Raw genomic sequence first — 25,688 nt, forward strand, 5'->3', positions numbered from 1 at the left:
TAGTGCAAAATTAGAATCGGATTATAAGAAATAAAACACAATGGTAGGGAGAAACATTTTATTTGCAGTTGTAAAAACTGTACAAATCTTAACAAACTTATAAATTATCACCTATTATGGACCTTTTCATGGCACTGTTGAGGACAAAAGCCAAGTTAGAATCGTCATATATTTAATAGAAACCTAGTGTTGGCCGACTTGAATCCATCAAACAATGGCTTTTGACTCCATCGCTTTGAATTTCTTTAGATCAGTTACAATGTAAATAATAAAAATTTACGGATGATGTAAAATTTGTTAAGTTTTTATTTCTCTTATTACTAAACGTGAACAGATTATATTTATAAATCCAAAGCACCATTTTTGACACATTCGAGACGTCGAATAGAAAACGAAGTTATGACCGGTTCACGCTCGGGTTAAAGACGTGTAGAAAGATGTCTACAAAGCAAGATCATTAAATACCTTCGTTTATGGCTACGTTAAATAATACTCTTTAACAATATTAGGGGTCAACGAATCTATGTTCAATAATTATATATACACTAAGACTATCCGAACGGTGAACGGCAATGGTTTAGAGAAATGATTTAAAACGAATCGTGATGTATCAATTAATATTATATATTTCATTAAAGTATTATAAATTATATAAAACAGTCAAACACATCAAATGCACACCATGTTCATATTGAAGAAGAAAATGCAACAATTACATATGCTTATAGAGATGACAGTAAAAACATCGATAAGTGTTATATAGCGTTATTATTTTGTATAAATACGATAATTAATCTCTAAGTATAATCCCTAACCGGAAGTAACGTGTAATCTGTTACACATCGTCCACAGATAATGTAAGGTAATAAGGTCACTTTCATTTAAAACATTACTGAGCAAAATTTACACTATGATTATTTTTACAATAAAAATTCTCGAAAAAACATTAACAATTAAAAAGTCGAAAACTCATTAATCGGATATGTAAAATCAAAACGTTGGATTGACGTCTGCTTGACGTTTGTGTATTGCGATATGAGAATATTAAAAATAAAATTCGTTGTAATACAGATAATAAATAATATATATCTAGTAACTCTCAACAACTAACGCTAATATAAACAGAGCGCAAAGTGTTACGAGTCGAGGATAACATCGCGTTCAGTATTCCGTTTGACGTTACGATTATGCGCGATCGCAACACTTTGCGCGCGGCCCTATCGAGTCGGGCTCATATGTATACAGTACCCGAGACCGCGTTAATGATGACGTTGTCTCTTTCTTTTTCTTTGTGAAAGAGAGAGACATGTGTATTAACGACGGTCGGAGGCCAGTATGTGGTCATTACATTCATATCGGCCTGGTGAAGTTAGCGGGGAACATGCCCTTCTCGTTGGTGGACTCCTTGATGCCCATCAGCCAGCCCTCCTCCTGAAACGGTTAGTAGACGCTCTGTCAGTTCTCTTGAGTGTCTATGTATGTGCGCGTGTATGTGTATCTGTGTGTGTGTATGTGTGTGCCTGTGTTTGTGTGTGTTTTTGTGTGTCCGTCACCTGTTCGTCAGGGTCGTCGTACTCCACGACTCGTATGATGTCTCCGACGTCGAAGGACAGTTCGTCGCTGTCCTCCCTGGTGTACCTGTAGGTAGCCCTCACGCGGTACAGCGCGCCCGGCGCCAGCGTGGCTCCTGAGGGGGGAAGGTCATTGGGGGCCTTCAATACAGGCTCGCTCACTTGTATTCAGAGCCCCCGATACTGTATATATGGCTTGTATTTGGGATTGTAATTGTTAAAGTCAAGTCTAGAAGAAGATATTGCCATCGATCCAGTAGCTTGTAGTTTAGAAATAAAAACGAATTTTCCCGGTCGCATCAGTGGCGTGCACAACATACATGCAAATGAGCACTTCATATCCTGCCCACAAAACAGCTAGATCTACTTTGTTATTTTCTTATATATTTTTCTCAACACCTCACTCAGCACGAGTCTTCACAGACAGGTATAATTTAATTTAAGTCCCATCTATCGAAAAGAAATATAAATTATTTCTATCGGTCGCTACTAGCGCCTCCTTCCAGTAAATGTGGCCGCAAGCAGAACTACTAGATGCTTATTTTCTATCCAAATACGTCATGTTAAATGTTAGGTAATATATATTACTATATTTATAAGTGTTTAAAAACCTGGAAACGCTGCTTGCGACCCGATTCGTTCAAGAAGTCATCAAAAAAGTATCGTTAGTTGTATGTAAAAGACCTCTTTGTTTTGGCTGGCATGTCCATTGAACACTTCCGCCATTTTGTTTTGATCACTTTTCTCAAAACAAGCAAATAAATTGTAATAATCTATAAAGTGATTTTCCTAACGAATAATGGAGAAATTATTATCTCTGTTGATGTATTTTTTCTCTTGCTTTTGTCCAAACTAACTGGGGTCGGCGCTAGATCTGACACTCCCATACATCTCTCCCACTCATCATACTAGACCGACCTTTTTAACTACAACCATCCTATGACCCGAGCTGACTCTCATCTACCTGTCCATCCATTAATACCATATTTATTTTTACCTCATTATCTTATTGTATGTCACCTCTCATCATCATCTCCCCGACACTCAGTTCCAAACAAAATGCTTCATATGTCCTATTATTTAAGAGGAGTCCTATGTGTGCTCGTGTCAAGTCCTTAGTCCTTACTATTCAAGTAAGATTTACATCATCATACATTCTGCTCTCCCCACCCAAAAAAACTGTGCTCGCCCCTGGATCAGACAAGTCTTCTTTTGGACGAGACTATACAATACTGAACTCTAAGACCAGATTTAAATATGAATATAACTTGTACGATCAATCAAATATATTTCCAAGCCATTAATCAAACCAACGTTAAACATTCCTAAGCCAAGCGGCACCGCTATTAGTGTTACAAGCCATTCCAAACACATGTACACGCGGTCGGCGGCCTGGGGACAGATACAGAATACATACACATATATAATACCCGCAATACGCGAGAGGCGCTCCGTCGTACACACGGTAAATAGCCATATGTGCTGCGCTCGCGGGGAGGGTTAGTCCAAATCGTTACAAGGTAGATTAAAATAATGCTTTCCGAACATGTACAGGCGTGTAACGCAACACATATCACCATTCATGTAAAGGAATATAATGCGACAGACTGAGCCCCGAGCTGCCGGTGCCGGGCCGGGCGCCGCGAGCTGCGCCAGTCCCACTGTGTACTATATTCCTTTAGCTTGTATTTTATCTATAACCGTCAATCCAACTCACCGACAGGGATATCGTACACTTCGTCCGTCTTAACTATATCCGTCTCTTTCTTCTCCGTAATCTTTTCTTCGTCTTTGTCTATCTGTCTCTTTTCCTCGTCGTTATTATTGACGCTCTCGTTCTCGGCCCCTGAGAGAATGTTATTCTATTGGTGCCTACTGACTACGTCACACTCCGTCACTCGCATCACACATCATGGGGGAGTCGGTTCATTATACATTTTAAGTTATTCTACGATACATTATTACAGATATAACGTCTAAGTTACTTTCATAGCTCAAGCCTACGGGTTTTAGCTGTGTGTCAACTGAGAGGCTGTACTCACCGACGGGTATGTCATATAGTTCTTCGACCTTCTTGTCCTCGTTCGCGTTAACGTTGGCGTTAACGGAGTTAACAGAGTTAACGGGGTTTACGGAATTGACCGAGTTGACTGCTTTGGCCGGTGAGTCCGGGGGCGACGAGTGCTCGCGGCGGGCGGGCGCGTCCGGCGTGGGGGTGTTGGAGGTCTTTGGAGTGCTGGGGGTGTTGGAGGTCTTGGGGGTGTTGGGGGTTTCGGGGGAGTCGGGTGGCGAGTCTCCGTTCAACGCTGGGGAGGGCGCTACACACACATGCTTGTTAGAGTCGCAGTTTCGAATACGAAAAGTATTTTTTTAGACAAACGTTATATTAATATGTTTAATGAAAGATCTCGGTCCGTCGTATAAGATTCTATATCGATGTATATTGTATATATTAGTGAGATAACATCAAACAAACAAAACAACTAAACACAACCTCGGCGTTAGGGTTAGGTTTAAAGAGATTACGACAAAAAATAATGGATAAAGATACATTCTCCGGGAAGTAGACTGGTGGGGAGGAGTGGTTGACACTAATTTGATTTAAGATATTGAAACTAACAGTTAATCGATATCTTGATATCCTCTCCCAACCAGTCCACCCCCCAACCCCTCTCCCTGTACTCACTCTGTACGACGTGTGCTCCGTTAGCTGCGGGTCGGCTCCTGTACGATCCTCTCTGACTCTCCGTCGCCAACTTATCCGTGATCGCCTCCAACTCGGCGAACACCTGCAGATATATTATTACATCACGCTGTTAGTCTGTTTTGCAAATTTTTTTTGCAAGGAGCAAATGAGAAAAGAAACAATTTATATATCTTTAAACTAATGATTTTACATCTTTATAGTTTACGAACTGGTTTGCAGTCATCTGTTTGATTTTTTACACGGTCCAAACTGAATCGTCATTTAAAAATACCACGAAATTGTACCATAATGAAGATATCGGTACGATACGTGTCTTTATGCAAGAAATTCTCAAACTCTTTTCTTACAGACCGTTATTAAGATTCTGTTGGAGCCTTTGGACTCCCAACATTAACATTACTTAATATTTAAAACTCAAAAAGAAAAGTACAGATACATAAACCTATATGTGTAAAATCGTTTTGTAGCGGTGTTTAAACAAAGAGTGAAAAGTTGTCGAACAATATGCTAATTGATTTTCGTATAGTGTAATGATTTGTATGTAAGGCTCTGTGTGCGAGGGTTTGCTGACCTTGGACGACTCGGCGTGGAAGAGTTGTTCAGCGCTGAAGAGCGTCTGTAGATTGTGGACGTAGAACAGAACCCGCGAGTCGTGCAACGCGGGCAGCTCGTCGTGCAGCTCAGAGTTCAGCACCTCGTACGTACGCTTGGCCTCCTCTAGCTGTTCGCGGCCACGAGTGATCTGAACATGTAGGGACATTTACTTAATAATGATTTCCTTTGAACTATTTGAAGATTCGTGGTTTCCGCAGACTTATTTGAAGTTCATTGGAAAAAGTCCTTACATCCATTGACTGACATAAATTTTCATTTACAAATGACTGTTTATTAGACAGAAAGTAGTTAAAGTGTAAGTGAAAGTAGTTAAGCGTATTACTTGACAAATGGCTTATTTTGTCATAAAAAATATTTCTAGCTTGTTCAGGATATTCAACTTTTATATTTCGTTTGATATGCAAAAAATTCGATACAGTGAATGATGATACCAAAAAACCAACTGCAAGGAGAGCTAAAGTTATCTTAAACACGTTAAGGAAAAACTAAGAAAATACAACGTATAAAGATTCTTCATCACAATAAAATACGATAATAATATATATTAAGGAACACAACGCTGACTATTAATAAATATCTTTGTGATAAGATAATTTTTTTGTGAAAGTTATATGGAAACAATAATCTCTAGAAAATGAGTTTCAATACAAAGGTTCCATAAAAATTCTTCAGTTATTATGAAAATACATATCTGACCACAGTAGGGCATCACTCACAATGGTCTATTGTTCAAGTCATAAAAGTACGTTGAAGTAATGATTGCCTACAAGCTGACATCGGAAATATCCTGAGCGCGTTAAGGTATCTTAATACGCTTAAAGAGAAACGTTCGTTATTTCATTACTGTTGCTATGCACTGTACCTTGACGTCGTCGCGTCTTTTGGCGGCATTCGCTTGCAAATTTTGGAAACTGTGTCTCTGACTGTCGTAGTCCACCAGCTTCCTGCCACGTTTCTCGATCTTTTTCTGGAATTAACACGAATTGATGTTTTTTACATGAAATAAAGATTCCAATGAAATTATTATATTATGGCGTTTTCACAAACACCGCGTCAATAACGTCTCCTTACCCTGACTTCAGGGAACTGGTTGGTATAAGTGTTGAGCGGTATGAGGACCTGGTCGCCCAGTTTGTGTGAGAAGTCCTGCCACAGCATCTCCATATTCTGTGCCTGTACGTACAGCAGGTCGTGACCCGACCAGCTGCTCTCGTACACCTCCGTGATCGCCTCCATCAGAGACTTCGATGCAGTTTGCACAGCTGGTGAAACAGACACAATATTGATACCAATGACATACCAAGTCTCTTCCAAAAAGAATGTCTGGGTACAGAATTAAAGATAATCGGATCGATTGAAAAGGTTATTACAGATACATAATACAAATTGAATGTTGACGTGCCCGTATACAGGGTGTGTCGTGTGGTGTGACAGATGTTATCAATGTAAGGCGATCGGCGTGTAATATGGTATGGGTGGTGTGTTGTTTATGTGTGAACACGGACCTCGTATGCATCGTATGTAATTATTGAATTCCTTCTGCAGCCTCGTGGCCTGTTGATGTTGACGGTTGAAGTTCTGGAGATGCTCTTCGAAGATGTCGTCGAGGGTCCGATCCACTTTGCCCAAATTTTGGAGCAGCTGGTAGACAAAAAATATATTAGAATATTATTCAATAGAATAATTTTGTTCCCTTTGAAGTAGTGGGTTTTGTTTATACAAGAATCTTACAACGACGCCTCATGAAATAAATGTATCTGAGATACTCCATTTTTATATATCAACTTTATATAAAATTTAAGATTTTTATATTTATTTTGTGATTTAATAACATCGTAGACGATATTACTCCTTGTGAAAAATATCTATGACTTTTCTTTGACTATAATTTTTATAAATCCTCTAATCTAATATATTACCTTAGTTTACAACGACACAAAAAGTACCGTCCTGTTATTATATTTATAGCTAATCATCACGAGTCACAACTGTAGTTGAATAGAATTATAGCCTTAATGATGTAATTATAACTATGAGTTACGAAATGTGAGCTACGTTGAAATCTGACACAGTTGTCGCTTGCGGGCAGAACGCTTTCTGTAATGCAAATATGTGATATCTTCATTTGCATTAGATAGAAACAAGTCGTCTGTATTTGGTACTGACATTATATCTAGCGGCCCTGCCCACTGGTTCCTTCGCGTTTTGTAATCTAGGTTACGAACACGCAAACATTTAATATATCAAGCATTCACAAAAAAGGTTGTATGTATCTTTACAATTTATTTTAAGACAAGACAAGAACGTACTTAGAATAAGGAGAATGCCTCAAAATCAAGCAACAATAGTTATAATGACGTCACATATTATACGATTCGTTAATATTCATATAACATACAACTCATATCGGTTTGAACTGAACAAACCATCCGCAAAGGGTAACGACACTGGTTTAGGATACTGAATTATCCAAAGAAAGATATTGAGTTTTATATCATCGGAAAACAATAGTGATCATCGTCACATCAGGGCCTATGGTCGTCTCTAAATAAGGAAAGTTTCTTTGGATGCCGGTGGTGAGATTTCAATACAGTTGCTACCACTTAATAACGACAAACTGTATCCACCTATCTACGTTAATGACTGAAAACTTGTGGTAATATGTACGGGTTTTTGAAAAATCTTCCATTATATAAAAAAATTAAATAAACAGTCATTTATTCGTGCTTATTTTTATCAATTGATACCTCGCGATGAAGCATTGCTTTTATGTTTCATTCTATCGAAGACAACTCCAGTGAGAATAATCATGTGAGTACAACAATACTGTAATAACAATAATGTAAAGTAGTTCGGTTTGCGGTAATTTCAATGAATTTTGATTGGTCGCATACTTTGGAACAACTTCCCTCATTAAAACAACCTTGAAGTCATCTCGAGTTTGGGTTGTAACGCTCGAAATAGAAACAGAAGTATTATTTGAAGTGATGTAAGGAAAAACTAAAGCAAACGAGTCTCCTCTACTTCATATACAGTATCAGTGTTTTGAAGACACGAATACAGGTTTTTATTCTGATACAGTACGCTATTATAAACACATAGGTGACGAGAATATTCTTGGAAGTGTATTTATTAAATGTATTATGTAACGACGTGTATAATTATTGCTAAGTACAGCTATTGTAAACAGAACGTCTCATGTGTAAGCTCATGATCCGATAAATACATGAGTCTAGTGGCGCTGTGTCAACGACCAGATATTCCGTCCTGTAACTTAGCCAACACGTGCTATACAACTATTAATACTTTTATAATACACACATATATATATATATATATAATAACAAGTGCAATTTCGTAAGAATAAAAACAGATTCTAAACTAAAAATATCGAAACAAAAGACGGACGTTAGAAATAGAAAAACAACATAACTCACTTTAATAATTTTAACTTTTAAAGAATAAACATTTCTGTATATATGTATAGTAACATGATATTGGCGAGTATCTCCTCGATGACGTCACATCCGCCGTCGCTTCCTTTCGTTTTCATTAGTCTTTGACCGAGGCCTCGTACTGCAGCTATTGTTTCAGTGGTTACGTCCGAACTATTAAACACAGTTATATTTTTTTCCCGTGACTTCACTTTCCACTTTGAATAACTCTATTGAAATTTAAGAACGTTTTGCTGTGAATATAGACTTGAATGGCGTAAGAAACTGACAAACATCATATATGATACAAGGATAGACTTTAGATCAATATAATCGCATCAAATTATAAATAATTATTGAAGAGTTAAGAATTAATGCGTCCTCTATCATTAATTATAAGTTTAAATTAAATTGAAAACGGAAAGTTTCGAAAGATATGAGGAAATATATTATTATCGACACAAAACAGGATATTCGGTAGAAAACAGAGTATGTATATGGAAACAAACATAAGTTATACAAGGATTATACAGCGTGATTATTAAATTAAGCTGTCTGCCGATTTCCTAAAAACATCGCGAGACGAAACTTCTCAACATTCCGTAGATTCACCGTGCGGGTGGGGGATCCATCGCGTTGCAGGGCGAGGAGCTTCAACAGTGCCTGGGACTTGCGACCCGGGTGTAGGCTTATACAAAGTTATCTTAAATAAATCGTTTACTATTCTTGTGAAAATGGAACAAATAACATTGTCGCGGTCAGTTTACAGACACATTCATGAATCTCACCAATTTGTCACAACACATTCACACAGTTAAATTTTCTTTATTTTGTATATATGTAATAACTTTTTGAACATAATTATTGAATGTGCATTTTGTAGGAATTATATACAATTTCACTTAGACTATCGCCTAGTTATAAACATGAAAGTTAATTTTTCAATTGATTTAGGTATTAAATTTATTACGACATAATCCACACATTCATAGTTGTAGCGTGCAATATAATGAATATATAATTAGTCTGATCTTTAGAAATTTAGAAAAACCATGTAAATCTTCATGCACTTAAGAAAACCGGACGTAGTTTTCCATTGAATAGAAACTTAACTTGGAGACACGACTGGAACAAATTGTCACAACACTCTTACCGATTTAGTAACGGTCGATCAACTAATTAAATGTTTGCAATTCATTATACATAGTGTTCAGAGAATGATGTTGAATTCTAAGTTTAAATAAGACTTCTTGGAGGTTCTTGTTCATAAGTACCTTATCAAGATGGGAGTCAAACAGCTATCAGGCACGTAAATATTAGTAACTAATAGTTTAAACGCACCCAGCTTTGTAAAGTGATTAAAGTTGTTTTATGATAAGTCTGTTCTAAGTTGCCATTTTAAATAAGATTAGAGCTCGGGGTAATCATTAATTCTAAATATTAAATCTCAAGTCATACAGGCTTCACGCAATTGCAATTTCGCTTTGAGAAGACAACTAGGTCTACAGACGTACTGTTTAGTGCATGAATAATAAAAATGGTGACCTGCCAATAATTATCTTATGTATTACGGTCATCAATTTACGTAAAATATCTACATTTGTATAAAATCTGTCTTACTGTTGGCCGATAATTATTTCAGAATGCCTGAATTTGAATGGGTTTTCATTGAATTATAGAGATACATTAATCTAAGATACAGCTGGTATAATAGACAGAAATATTAAAAGCATCGTCGGGAAACAATTAAAATCCCATAAAAATGCATATTAATTCTCTATTATTCTATGCTAATAAAATAATCGGTAGCAAGTCTTCTGAAGCTGATTACATTTATAAGACAAGCATTTTATTTACGATAATTTGTAGCGAATTATTGTACTGTGTCAGTGACGAAAACTTCGAAGATTTAGACGGAACTGGAATTGAGCCATGTTTTTTATGTTGTTCTCGTAACTGCTAATATTACATCGTGTAGAAGTCATGTTGATATAACATAGAATTAACTTAATGAATGCACTACAATCGAGGGACAAGTTCGTGTACAAGTAATTGTAAAACTGTTTGAAATATATTTTATATAAAATTTAATAACGCATAAAGAAAATTACGATTAATTTTCCACTTTGTTACAGTTCATTTGTAATCCGACAAAAACCTATCCGACAGAAATTGCATAATGCTCATCAAAGTGTTAATTGATGATAAGTGAAGCGTTTAGTATGTAGCTATTAATGTGGAACTTAACGGGGACCGGTTGCATTATTTTCAGTTACACAAACATCACGCAGCCTGTGAATGTGTAGCGATACGTGACCAATGTACAGTCTCATTTCATAACAATGATATTTCTGTTAGGATATAGCAACGCTGACCGCATACGACGCAACGGACAAACGATACGCTCAGTAAGATCACCTTCGATAAAATAGAGCTGCGGAAATATACGCATGACTATTAGTAATTTAAAATGAAACGAAATCCTTCACAAAATAAGAAAGTCTGCTGGGAATGTACAAAAGTCACCTAAGAGTTTATTCATGTAAGCCTCATTTCTGGTGAATACTGAACATGTAGCACGTAACACATTCTGCGCGGAGCTCGTTCCACACAACAGGTCCCATTGTGGAGCTGACAATACATACATCCATCAGTCTCAATGATAGTCAGTCCAGTCCTTATGTATTCAAATCTATTTAAACGCTAACCACATCTGTATTTCATGATCGGAACACGTGATATTTTTCTATTCACGATTTTCCTATTGAAAATCGTCCTATGGAATTTTTACGAAGTTTTTTGGAATTTCTCTTCTATAGCTATGGATAATAAAGAAAATCTAGTGAGAAATAACGAATAAATATGCGCCAAGGTCAACTAGCGTTATGCAAAAAAAATTAAATATAATCCAATAATATTCACAGATCTGAAGCTATAGGCGAGTTTCGCGAGTCGTTTACAGTACTGGCAGCTGTCCAAGTCGAACAAATCTTTGATTTGATTCTATTCCCGTGTTGTCAAGCGATTGGTTTACATTAAACGTTAATTATTATTTGATGCTCTGTATATTTGTATAGTATAGTATTGCTCAATTGGCATTGTTAAGGAATATCTCCTGGCATTCCGCCACTTTTTACGAGTACAGTTATTAATATATCACAATTACATTAATTTACGGCTGATGACGATCAAAATGATAAATATATTCTGTTAAAATACATAATAATTATAATTGTTTTGAGAAACGATGAAATTAAATTATAAATAAAATATTCAAGATGTGTTATAGCGAGATGAAGTCGGTATAATCTGAGGGTTGACGTCATCGACGTAAAAATATTGTATGTTTTATTTGAATAAAATTATAATTTATTACCATTTTCATTACGTCATCATGAGACTGTAGAGTTTAAACATTATTTTTCTTGTAGTAAATATTTAACTACGTCCGATGTCAGTATTTCCTCAATAATACGACGCTGTGGATGTTCAAACTTGAAACTGAAGCTTTCCAGGCGTCGTGAAGACATAAATAATAAAAAATATATTAATAAAAAAAAATGGCATTATCGAGACATGTCGTTCGAGATGGGAGAGTCTACAACGAAAATTTTATACATTAAATTAACTAGACTCGACCTTGTGTTACGGCAACTAATTATGTTTAACCGGTATTGTGTTCTGTAAACAGATAGCAGTTATGAAGGTAAATATTACGTGAACGGAGCATACGTGACGTGTACAAGTGTAACGTGATAACAATGCAGGAGTTTTTATTAATAACACAATAGACTTGTTTGAATGGATGGACGTTGGACGTACTACGAGAACTACAACACTGAAATTTAATTTCTGAAGAGCAATTTGTTACTTATTTCTGGATTCGCATCTGTTGTGTTTGTGTATAATGTTACAACTGAATTTTAAGTTTGTTTAGCTCAATCGACGCTAATTAGTTTTGCTTAAATTGTAGTCAGCTTAGCGCGACGCATGTTATGCTCGTATAATGTCAATGTAAACCCAATATCGTCTACAAAATAGTAGTACAGTTACGTTTTCTGCTTAAATAGTAAAGTTGAGTTATGTATGACTTGACAACGAATAAAAACCTAATTGGAAAAAATATGTTTCGAAAAAATCTTATAGACAACTTATAAACGTTTCCTGTCAGATGAGATTTCCATTGGTTCTTGAGACGTTGATAGACACAAAAGAAATATCCATTTTCATTCAAAGTCCGTTAGCTCAGCGGGAAACGGCCTTTTCGAGACAAAAAAAAATAAATAAAAATAGCTTTTTTCTCTAGTCTCTTTACTGAAATAAGATGGGAAAAAATCTTTTGTGATATTCATTAAGGTTGAGCAGTACGTATTACTTGGAAATTGGAAACTAGCAAGCTTCGAATTCCTCTTCTTATGATCCGATACGACGATTTAAGCCAAACTTTAAAGATACAGACATTTGAATAATGACTGAAAATTTTGATATATTTTTTTGCGGGTCATTAATCCATTTTATTTATCCATTACTCTTATAACACTTATTGAATAAGCTGTACCTTTCATATTCCACAACGATAATCACTCGCATGAGTTTTCATTTTTCTTAAAGAATATTTGGTTGCTTGTGTGACGATAAAGTCCCTACAAATGTCTCAAAAGACATAACCATTTTTTTTATATTAAAACAAAAGCGATTCTTGAATTGTCTTGTCATGATTACGGTGATAGTAGACACGAATTTTTTTTAAATATTAACAGCTCCAAATGTCTCATTATTGAAAAATATGAAAATCGTTTAAGAATTCAACATTTAGGTCGACACGAGAAACTATTGAAACGTCACACGCAAACTAAGAATATCACCATGACCCATTTAGTGTTAACTGTTATAAATATTTGAATGTTCTACGAGATAACAGACGAGCTATACAACAAAGTATGTATGGACTATTGTCGAGATAATTAACTGTTTAGTTTGTGAACGACAATAACAAATTCAATAAATACATAATTCGAGGTCAAAGTAACAGAGTCACGGGACACACCTAAAACAAGCGATTTCGATGTATAAAACCTATTGAATGAGGGCATTGACACTGACGTACTCAAAGTACCTGACTCCATGTAGATATTTAAACCCTCGAGTTTCCAACGTAGGTCGCTGCACCCTTACAAATGCGATTTACCTGCACTTAATAGTTACGACACACACGCTACAGTGAATAGTGTAGTACGACAAAGAAAATTACTTTGCTTAGAGTTAAGAATTCCTCATAAGCCTTAGCACAAATATTATATGTTTTATACATAAATTTTACGTATTTTTTTTTGGACATGAATTTGTCCACAATTTAATGGACTAGTAACACAATTAATTTAATTTTAATATTGTTATCTTTGTGACAGAAAGTTTTAACAAATATTGGCGCTAGATTGCTGCTACAAATATGACATACGTTAGATTTTAGTTTCTAGTTAACCTGTGCGTTGTGATTTAGAATTTAGGGGGTAAATTTAGGCTCTATTTAAAGCTGGACCAAAGCTTTGTTCAGCAAACACAATATCTGTGATGAGTTTCTCAATGACTTTATTTTAATGGAGTGAATCTTCTCTAACTCAATTATTTTAAAACAGATCAATATTTTAACAAAAAATTTGATGGTATCTGCCAGTAAACATGGTAATGGATAAAATATATCTATCTATGACTGCTAAATAAAAAGGGGTAATATTTTTCTAGTGTACATATGTAATTTACATTTATTTGGCAACCCCTAGAGCCTGAACGGCTGGTCGTATTTTCATAAGAGTGGTGTCAATAGATTCATCACAGCCGCGAGAGTGACACAGAGTACGTTAAAATAAAAAAATTATAACACAACATTGATTTCTTTTAGTTTTAATAACTGGTAATTAAGAAAAAAAAAATGTTATTGAAATACGTCGAGAGTGGAATCAAAGTAAAAAATTACATAACTATAAATAAAACTATAAATTCACTATAACGTTATGCATATTAAATGGGATGTTTTATTGGATATATATATGTATACATATCATACTTCACACTAATAACATTAATGCGAAGATCCTCAGTCTGTTTTTGTTTCCTTCAATACGGTCCTTGTATTTAAATTATTATAAACTTTTGTAAGATCATATGCAATATATCGCGCTGGTTTCTCCACTTATCTACTACATCATCATCACGGTGATGCAACGTTGCTTCATCATTTGCTCATATCTTTAATCGATAACAATTACACGCAACCAATGCAACAGAAGCAATTCATGTTACCGATATCACTCTCCCAAACGACCGTAACACGTTAAAAATTTAACATTCATGAAATTTGGTAAATTGTTACCATAAATGACGAAAGAAAGTTGGACACGCAATGAATAGTATTACATATTACAATATATTTATCAAATAAAAAGTAAAATAATTTTAACTATGCAACTGTTAGTGAAAGTGTTGAGAAGTCTCTACTTTAAAACCGTTATTTTTTGTTTTTAGAAAACATCGCGTCAGTCATTGTTTGACCTTAAACTTGACTCAATAGATTTACATATAAGTACATATGTATAATGAATTTTAATGTATCCGAGTCTGTCAGCGTTATTCTAGGTCAAAGAAGATTTTCCGTACGAACATTGTTTCTTAAATAAACGAAGAATCATCGTCATCGTTTATAATTATACATTAACATGTATCTAATATGAAATAACCAGAATACTAAAAATAAAATATTAGCATTGCAGCATGTTTTTGATAGATGTTGATAAAAAAATCTTTGATTATTTAAAACAAGATATTTAAAATTAATAACAAACATGATAAAAGACAGACAAATAATTAATTAAATAAGATAAAACAACAATGCGACTTTAGTTTGAAGGTCGAATTTATGTGAAAAGAACGTGAGAAATGAACCAAGATCGGCGAAAATAGAAAGCATACGGAAGACGAGATGTGTGTCGCACGAGCAGGTTGATGCGGGGAGGGGCGGAGGAGAGGGGAGGGGGGACGAGAAGAGAGGGGAAGGGGAGAAAAGGAGGAGGAGGAGCAGTAGCCGGAAACAGACTAGAGAGGAAAGGAAAGGGACGGGCTATGGGCATACCCAGTCCGGAAACCTGTATAGGAGGCGCCGATTTCTTAGAAATAGAGAGACGTACCCTCAATGAGAAACTAGTTATTGATACCAATACACTAGTACGGTAATAGTTTTTATAAGAACCGTTCGCTCACTTTTACGAGGTAGTAGTTTCGAGAGTTATTCTTAAAAGAAATAAGCCTCGAAGATGTTTGATTACTTTAATCATATTAAATGGTAATCATTCATTACAAGCGGTGGTTCAAAATGTTCTTCACTGACATTTCCCGTGAGCCGAGGCTCGTGTTGTCGTCAGAGACGCCTTTGACTTCACCGTACGTTCACTCACCGCATTCCTCAATCCGATAAATCTGTTACGAAACACTTGACACTGCTATTGTTATAATATTTACTACAAAACATCAAAAATCTCATTAGTGATAAGCCGAGCTCGGATCTAAATATAATTACAAACATACTTCTCGCTTCTTGACCTCAATTCTTTCTATTCGCAAAACTCGAGATTCAAATTATTTTATTCAATTTCAACTAATTTAACTAATAAAATTATAATACACATCAAACTACAAGTAACTTAATAATGTTTTGTGTAAGTGAGTCTATGTTAGGAGAATGAAATAGTTAGGCTATTTCATGAGATTTCAAACGGGTACTAGACGATCATTGATATTAAGAGAGGATTAAATAACTGTAGTACTGATAACCCGAATATTCATTCGGCATTGCGACCTTGTTTTCGTTTTCGTTCAAGCACTGCTGGTCGTTTCGCTCATTGGGAGACGGTTAGTGACATAATGACTATTAAAAATATTGTATTTTATTTTCGGAACATTGAACGTTTCTGTTATCGAAACTCTTAAAAACAAAAGCCAACTAACTATAATAGCATAACAACGATCATTGAAGATGAAATTGCTTTATAAAAACTTATTTGATGAGAAATGAACAGATTTCTGCTGAACTCTTGACGAACTGAAAAACTCAATTAAGCATTATAACCGAGACGATGCGATCAATGCCATCAAATTAAATGTTGAAACCGTAGTGGAAAATTTAAATAATCTAAATATGATGACATTGAAATGTGTGGATTTAAAGTAAAAATATGTTTAGTGGATGACATTACGTAACGATCAGTCTCGTGACAATACGAGTATATGACGTTACAATCACACACGTTAAAGAACTGTACGAACGTTTAGGTTATAGAAGCAGCAAAGGACTGAGTTTAGACAAAAAAAAATTAAATTCAGAACACAAAGTGAATATATAAAGTAATGATATTCATCTAGAAATGTGCCAGATTCCATAAACTCAATCAGGTAGAATGCATTTCAAAACGCAGCACAAACACACACACAGCTGACGAAACTCGTTTGGTTAGATCGAATTACCGTTGTATTTGACTTTGGAAATAACGATAGACCTGTTGGGAAGTATTTTTGAGTCTTCCAAAAATATTTGTACGTACTCCACGATGTGTGTGCGTATTCAATACAAAGCCAGAACGAATTAACATAAATACAATAATAAATTTAATACGCTGACGTTCCTGACACAACTAAATACAGCCGCGAATTAGACGTGCCACGAATCATCGATAATTTATCATGTGATCGTCCATGTATGCGTATTTTTATGTGTGTAGATTTATATATACAGGGTGTGTGTATATTTTCTATCATATATAAAAGTCGCGATTCTAATCTGTCTCGACATCGGATACAGTGTCCAGCTTCCCAGACGGGAATAGTCACATCCCTGGCCTGGCTGCCGTCCATATTGTAAAACGTTACCAAACGACATAACTCCATTAATTCTTCCGACGATTCTCAATCTTATCCCGTGGTATTTAGGTCGACATTGCGACTTGCTTCCAAACTGAATGTACAGCCACGGTTGTGTGTGAGCGGCGTCTGCGGCGACCCTTCCGTAGTTCTATTTAACCATGATCACAACACGTCATAAAACTTCCGGATTTTGAAAAATTTCAATCATAAATTGATGTCAGATTGCTATAGTTTAAACACACCTATCTCGGCGTAAGTCATCCAATTAGCCGTGGGATACAATGTCGGATTACTTTCACTTTTATTTTCACGGTACCATTAATTTAAACGCTAATATACAGCACAATTAGACTTCATTAGCTTTTTCTTTAAAAAATTACTACAATGTTTGTTTCCTAATAACTTTTATTACTAATCGGAGCCTCTACTTATGTACTTAACAATTGAAAAGTCTTTTTTAAGTATTGTTAATATATAAATCACGTTTATTTACGTATCTTTTAGGGTAAATATAACATTTGTTGTTTGCTATAAGAATAAATCCATCTTAAACAGACGTCATACACGAGACGTTTCTTCGCGTGTCTTTTGTAAACTCTATTTGTGTCGAACAATTTTAACCCAAGTTTTTTTTGAAATTTTATTTCTCATATATAATTATTATCCAAATTAAAAATTATATCAAAATCTATATCCGCATATATAAAGGTATGTTACTTTAAGTATTCGCGTGGGTCCGGCCATTGACCCGAAGGCCTGACAAATCTTGATGCTTTTGGATCTTTTCCAAACATAGAGGTTGTTCGATACCGGTTTGTAATGAAGAGGCCTCAATAGAACCTGCAGTTAAAAATTACCATTTCAAACAAATATTTGTACGAGACTCTTTCAAAAGGTATTGATAATTTACAAACACTTGTCTAAAATATTCTTATCACGAGATATAGATAAAATATTTCTTTTGCCCATTTTGAATGGAATTAAACGAATTCGTTCCCAAATAAATTTGATAATAATAGTTTAGTTTAAATTAACTTAAATACTAATAAATATAATATAATTGTAACGATGGAAATGTAAATGATGGTACAAAATCAGGAGTACAGCCCGATAGTGTTATCAGTGAAAAGGAATTTGACCTGATTGATTTACAGACCCATTGACTCATCGTCATAATGTTTTCATGTGTCGATGTTAATTATTCCATTACGGAAAATACTGAGACGATTTTGAAAAAACTCTCCAGTAATTCAGTTCGGACAGAATCACATGTGACGTATAATTTATCCAGAGTTTTTGAACAGTTGTATGTTGTATTGGCACGTGATGCAAACTATAGACGTCGCTGAAGGATGTAGCCACATGAATTTACACTTTATACATTTTTCTTTGAGTCCATAACTATAGTGCATTCCAACATTTTTATATTTTATACATAACAATAGACGCTGCGGGATCAAATACATATTTATATAACGAGTTTTATATTTATAAGTAATTTCTTGTATGTTTATTGACATGTGACTTGTTATAATAACTATGACCATCTGGTTACAATGTTAGTTTTATTCTTCCCGTGTGTTTCTTTATTTACGTATCGGCTCGTCTGGACGAGGCGGTGAGGTGGTGTAGTTTGATGTAACACGTTGACCCACATCAACATTACATAACATACTGTAACGTAGACCAAATATACTGAAATAACTCTGAGAAACGTTGCTTTATACGAAAAATTTATAAACTGTAAAGAATTCGTTTGCTACAATGATATATTACAATGAGTCCTGACAAGGTTATCATCGAACGGGCGCAATCATTATGATTCAGGAATTTTCATTATTCCGTTATTCGATATTAAACTCTATGTTATATAACAGGTCGCTCCAATAATTGCTTGCAGTCAAGATTGTTGTGGCACGACCTTGTACGGAGAGCGGAATAGGTAATTTCACCACGACGATATGTTCTATGACGTAGGAACAAATGTGCGATCGTAACTTGCTGGGAATGGTGTACCGGAGATCCATCATTGAGATGTCACGCTCATCTTATCTGATAAATAGTTACAAGGTTAAGATCCACGGATGTAAAGTAAAGTGAAAAATCAAACAAACTCAAAATATATATAGATATTAAAGATACGTTCAACGTTAGGAACAATGTTCAAAAAACACTCAATATATTAAAACTGTTTTATATAATTTTACGTTCTTACTACGTATATAATAGGGACCCTTCATTTCGGACGAGTGTAGAGGTATTCAGAGCGCTGTGTATTCAGTTCTCAGCAGTTCAACAGGTGTAGGTAGAGGCCAGACGAGAAAGTACTATCGCTGGAGATGAAAGTGCGTAAACCATCATGAAAGACCCACTTCGGAACCAGACGATGTTTATTACCGCGTATATCAAATTTGTTAGCATCGAGATTCATGTTTCTGGACACTTTCATAATAAAACAGGTATATTTTATGTAAATGTCAAAATCTGTTAGGAAAAATAAAGTTTACTTTGCGTTTCTTTGCATCATGTTATTAGTATTAATTCACATCTTGACTTACACGGTTTAAAATATTTGTACACAATTACGTAATTGGTCATTATTAAAGAAATAATTTTATATAGTAAGACTAGCTGTTGATGGTGGGTTTGCCCGCAAGTTAAAAACCTTTGAGATATGAGTTATCATCCTTATGATGTTTTTACGTTTTCTCGGAGATCCCTTCACTTGGACGATAACGATAACGATAGGACTGCCATAACAAGGCCCTTTCTATTATAAAAAAATCTGAAAATATTCCTATTGTTGAAGACGTAATAGCCTAAAAGACATGGTTTAATGGAGAATTTACCTCGTTTTTAACTTACTTCTTATCACATTACCTACCTGCGAGTGAAAGTCCGATCAAAATTAGTAAATCCGTTCCATAGGTTAGGCAAAAGAATGGACAGACAGTAAATTTACAAAAACAACTTTTGATGTGAATAGTGAAAAGCTACTAATTTAATATTAGAAACAGACAATCCAATTTTACTAATGAGTATAAATAAATATCTCGAAATACAAATTATTTTTCGTTGTTTGTTTTTACTGAATATATTCGACAAAAGTTAATTAAAAAAGCAATAATTTTATTAAGATAACTATTATATTTAATACAATAGGTGATTATAATTAAATAATTATAACGAAAAAAAAAAACACCATAGACAATTAAATGAAATACTTCAAGTTTTTATAATATTTTCGTATTGTCTGATCGATCGGTGATTAAAAATAATTGGAGATGCCTCGCCAATAACGAGATGCTTATAATTTAATAAAAAATAACAAAGTTGACTTGGATTCATATTCTGTTGTAAAACATATTGTCATACACGATTAGACAACGGTTGAACAATGAAGTAGTTTAGAATCGTTAAAAAATAATGACATATAAAACCTTCTTAAGGAAACATATGAAAGACGTAAACATATAACCTTCAACTCTTTCGTTTATTAAAAAAAAATTGAGTAATTCAGCAAAAAATAGTATTCATGAGTAAAAGATGACGTCCAATATACTCGTATATTCAGTTCTCGACTCGACATTTAATAATAGACCGACCTACTTATATATCAATAGCCTGTGATATATAGTTTGCCAGTTAATCCTATGTAACGTATTTTTACCCGTTTTCTTGACGTATTCGGCGTTGGCGTTGTTCGTCACAATGGCCGAATGGCAGACGCCATTAAAGTGAATTTGAACTCATAAAATGACCGGTGCCAGAATACATCTCAACTATATAGATAATAAAAGTTTAATTATGTTTCTAACCATTTGTACATGTTTAATTTTCAAAAGAGAGAAAAAAATATTTCAAGGAAATCAGTATATTGCTTTGGTAAATTAATTTTTAAAATAACATTAGAACAGATAAAATCTGTAAGATATTTAAACTTTATCTTATTTATGAAAAAAGTTATTGAATTGCGAACAAAATATTTAAATTATAATAAGAATGGTTAGTGAATTTCAAGTCAGTGTAATCCCGTTACTAGAGACGGATAGTCTCTGTATATTACACATTGCAAACATTGCAACTATCGCGCCCTTTAATCAATTTTACGCATTACTCACTTCGTGTTGTCTTTAAATTGTATAATAAAGTCAAGAATTTAATCGAGAAGTGTGAAAACATTTAAGTTCTCTCTAAAATTAAGAGATATGCTTAAACGAAAGTTCCTCAGTGGGTGCGGCGTGGGACAATACGTGGGCACAAGGGCAAGACCCACACAGCGGACCGCTGTTTGAGGAACACATGTTACACACATACATACAACTAATAAGAAAACATATTGCAATACATTATTTTTATGAAGGAAATGCAGAATGTATAGTAAATACAAATGAGAATAATGAACAGATGCTTGGTAGGATGCAATCGGTCAAACTGGTGTACAAAACATCATCATTATTAGTAACATATTTCATTATATATATATACATATATATAATTTGATTCGCAGGATTACTATCGCAGAAATACTATGTAATTCTTAATATAACTCGCAATATTGATTACGGAAACAAATTTCTCGTTGCATATAAGACACTTGATTTAGATCAATCGCACATTAATGTTTTTCAAACAACTTCCGAATTCTTTACTGTTTACACACGTAAGAGATTGTTAGCGATGTGTTGGAAATCTTTGACATTTTTTTCTAATACAAATATTCCTTAATTGAATGTACCTAATGAATATATTTCTTTATATAATTCTGCGCTCCAGTTCCTCATTGCCTTGAGTGTATTAACATAAACATGTGAGGTTAACAAGTGTAACGTTGTTATGGGTCTGTCTATTTCTCTATCTTGTATTGCCTTAGTGGAACTTCGGCTCATTGTGAGTCGTGTCTCGCAGACATCGGGGACATAGAAAGTCATCTAAACAAAGCTAAAAATGACCATACAAACATACCAACGTTTATCGACGCGGTTTACATTACAAGGATGTGAGTGAAGTAAGATATATGCGATAAAAAAGTTATTAGACATATGTAACTAGTTTTTGCCCGCGACTTCGTCCGCGTTAATTTCGGAATTAGTAATTTATGTATAGCTGACCGGGCGAACTCTATTCCGCCCTAGAAGCCATCAATATCTATAATATTGGAATGTTTCTTCTTTCTCGATCGAACAGAATTAAATATTCTATGTCCGTCTCCTGGTTCTAAACTATCTCCTCACCAATTTTCAACCATATCCCTACAACCGTTCTTAAGGTATAAAGAGTTTAACTAACACAACTTTCTTTTTTATATATAGAGATATGTAAATAGTAAATACATTTTATAAGGAATTTAATATTTTATATTTAATCTCACGATTTCTCTTTCAAGAAAAGCATTCCTTCAATTGTACACATGATAAGCTTTGGCCGGGTTTTTTGTCACATGTCATGGTGACATTAAAGGAATTACTTTTTCAATTCGGGCAAAGACTTACGAAAAACGTAAAAATTGTAATTTAAACAAAAAATCTATAATAAACTCATATTTCGTTTAGTTCTACTAAATTACTTTAAATTCATTCACGTACAAAGTTTATTCTAGCAATTGCCAGAATATACCTAATTATATTAGGTAATTTTCTAGTAGTCAGTGTTGCCATTACATTTAATGTTTACATTATAATAAAAAATACGAGGAAATTATAATAGATTAGATCTAGAGGCCATTTGTATTTTTTAAAATTAATATCCGCAAATTCATGACGTGTGTTACATACAAATAATAATGGAGATAACGAAGAGGACATAAAAAATACATATATTAACTTTATTTGTGAAAGTCGAGCGTTAAAAATTATCACGATTTTCATGAAATTTACTGAAAAATTAGACAGGACTTCGGAAAAACAAACGATGCTTCGTGCTATAAAACAACCGTCCAAGTTACGAGTGTACTATAATTTTAATACGTATAACATACAAACGTAACTCTCTTCAAGACTTTGATAATTAGAAGACCTGATCGGTATATGCCGACAATGTCGCTAAGTATGGTTGAATACAAATATTTAGTTTCTGATAATAAATATATTACTATATCAACAGCCTAATAAGAAATATCCTTAACTGAAAACTATTGACAATTAACATGTACAAATAATATAAAAGGGAGGTGTATTAATTAGAACAGCTCCTTACTAATGTTTAGTTCGCGTATACAAACATGTAATCTATTTTTTGACGACATTCTTAGGGTCGGATTCCCGCAAGAAAAAAATATTAAAATTTTCAAATACCTATTTCCTTCCAATTCATATATATATACGATTCGATATTTTTCTAATATAACAGTTGTCGAATTAAGGTTTAAATTATCTTACTGTTTGTTAAGGTTCCGTACAGCTATGTTTTATTATTTTTAGGGATCAATAAAAAACAACAAATTAACACTCGTATTTCGATATAAGCAAGTGTAATATGTCCTCCGTAGATATGTGATGTAAGTAGATATATATAGTAATCTTTAAAACCACTTCAGACTTTTCAGTCTTTGAACAGATTTACAAGAATTCTTCATCATAAATAAGAAATATATGATGAAATATTACATTGAAAATATAAACAGCTACCTACCTACGTACTATATTAGACTGCAGTACTTAAAAGGTTGTGACGATCAAAAATGATGTCATGACTACTTAGTTTGTCGTAAACATTGCTTTGTTTATTTACTAAAAGTAAGAATATTTATATAATATGATTACAATATAATCTTCTAATGAATAACAAAGAGTACAGGTTGTAACAGTCGGCGCTACAAAAGAACCTATCTGATGCTGGCCCGGTTTTCATGTAGTTTTTTATCCGACATAACGGCGGTCGCGTATACCGTATTCGTTCGCTATTGTTGTTGAAAAATTTATATAGAAAAAAAATATGTAATAGTGACGTTAAGTTACGTGTTATCTTATTTAATTGTTTGGGTGTATGTTGCTTTTAACAGACTATAAATGACTCAGGCGAAACAGCGATTCCATATAAAACATTAAAATATTTTTTTTAAAAAAGGATTTAATTATAAGGCTTTATGTCTTATGCAAATTTTTAAGTAAATTTTCTATAAAAAAAACAGTTTTTAATAAATCAGAAAGCTAACATAATAATTATATTTTTTGTGTTACACAGATTTTACAGTCTTCATATATTAATATGAGTATTGGATTTATCAAACAAAATCTTGGGGCTTAAAAAGAAGATATTCTCTGGTGTTTGAAATTGTAATCATTGACTATTAAATGTACAAATAAATAACTATATAAAATATATTTGTAATTAACATAAGATTTATATACCATTTTCATTGGGAATTAAATAGTAATTAGAAATCTTGTAGCTTCAGAATTTAAGATAACAGTTAAATCTCAAATTTATCCTAAGCCCAAAGAAATATGTTCTTCAAATTTTATGAATAATATTATTTTGTGGTGTGTGATGGGATCTTTGCCAAAACAGGTCAATATCCCGGTGAAAATGTTCTACCAACCCAGATTTGAAATTCTCACAGACTAAAATAAATTATGAGAAATTTGTCAATTTATTGGGACTAAGATTGTGAAAACATCTCTAAGATTTTAAGTTTTCATTTAAAATTCATGAATCAGTCGTGAAGACATTGCATAAAAATGAGAACAGAAATAACCGCACACTATCTGTCTCCGACTGGTGCTTGTTGCTACCAAAGGGTTATTTATAACATTGGGCACACTTCCCTAGATATGCTCATACTGTAACACTCAATGTGGCCAGCTAATTATTACGATTCTTGAAAATTGTTTCGTTTTAACCGGCCAGTGTTCAATCCAAAATTACTTGAGAGGCCTATTAATAGTCTCTAGGAGTATCTCTCCAGGGTGAGGTCGGCGGTTAGGCAACGAGATATTTACGTAAAGGACGTTATAGTTACACAGCTGAGTGAGTAAACAAGGAGTACAGTAGTCTAGATGCTACAGGTTAACAGCAACAGGTGTTATCAGGTCGTGACCACAAACAGACATAGCGTAAATAGATATCAAACCAGCACACTTCATAAAGTCCACTTTCACAGCACTTGTGCCTAGATTTTGAACGCAAATATCTGAACAGCGAAAGATTTTATAATACGTAAATTCCATAAATACCTTCTCCTTCGCCCGTCCGGCATGTTTTTGCACTGATTTCGCTATTAACGCACCTTTACTTTCTGCCATTTTATAACTTTTTCATTACCAACTGTCTTTATTTTCGAAACACTATCTAACTGCAACTGTGCGGTTGCAATTTACTGTCACACGTCAAAATCCAAGTGCTACGAAATTATACTGGCATGAGACGTGACGTTGAACTGTCTCTCTAGCGGGCAGACTCGGCTTTAGCGAGTGACAAGATTAAACAATATAGTTTGAAATACCGACACTA

General features: G+C 34.2%; 1 protein-coding gene across 4 annotated transcripts; it reads right to left on the reverse strand.

The window, feature by feature from the left end:
• Positions 1–44: 44 nt before the first annotated feature.
• LOC116766657 (myc box-dependent-interacting protein 1) lies at positions 45–25,624 on the reverse strand. Of its 4 annotated transcripts, none has more exons than XM_061521482.1 (10): positions 25,412–25,624; positions 6,399–6,534; positions 5,965–6,155; positions 5,756–5,860; positions 4,850–5,020; positions 4,258–4,360; positions 3,614–3,889; positions 3,289–3,417; positions 1,554–1,732; positions 45–1,431 (listed from the first exon to the last, which is right to left on the reverse strand). In XM_061521482.1, the coding sequence occupies exons 1-10, from the start codon at positions 25,478–25,480 to the stop codon at positions 1,351–1,353; spliced, it is 1,440 nt and encodes a 479-aa protein (XP_061377466.1). In that variant the 5' UTR covers positions 25,481–25,624; the 3' UTR covers positions 45–1,350. The 4 variants fall into 4 exon arrangements, with proteins under 4 accessions (XP_061377466.1, XP_061377467.1, XP_061377469.1 ...); XM_061521483.1 differs by having other exon boundaries at positions 1,554–1,687; positions 25,412–25,623; XM_061521485.1 differs by lacking the exon at positions 3,614–3,889 and having other exon boundaries at positions 1,554–1,687; positions 25,412–25,623.
• Between the last annotated feature and the right edge of the window lie 64 nt (positions 25,625–25,688).

The sequence above is a fragment of the Danaus plexippus genome, chromosome 10 (genome assembly GCF_018135715.1).
Source record: "Danaus plexippus chromosome 10, MEX_DaPlex, whole genome shotgun sequence".
NCBI classification, from domain to species: Eukaryota; Metazoa; Arthropoda; class Insecta; order Lepidoptera; family Nymphalidae; genus Danaus; species Danaus plexippus.

Excerpts from the sequence above, each read along its gene's own strand:
- LOC116766657 (XM_061521482.1), bottom strand. The coding sequence starts at position 25,480 with ATGGCAGAAAGTAAAGGTGCGTTAATAGCGAAATCAGTGCAAAAACAT. Across the intron at positions 3,890-4,257 it reads CGGAGCACACGTCGTACAGA|CGCCCTCCCCAGCGTTGAAC; the intron begins GTGAGTACAGGG and ends ATGTGTGTGTAG. Across the intron at positions 3,418-3,613 it reads ACTATATGACATACCCGTCG|GGGCCGAGAACGAGAGCGTC; the intron begins GTGAGTACAGCC and ends ACATTCTCTCAG.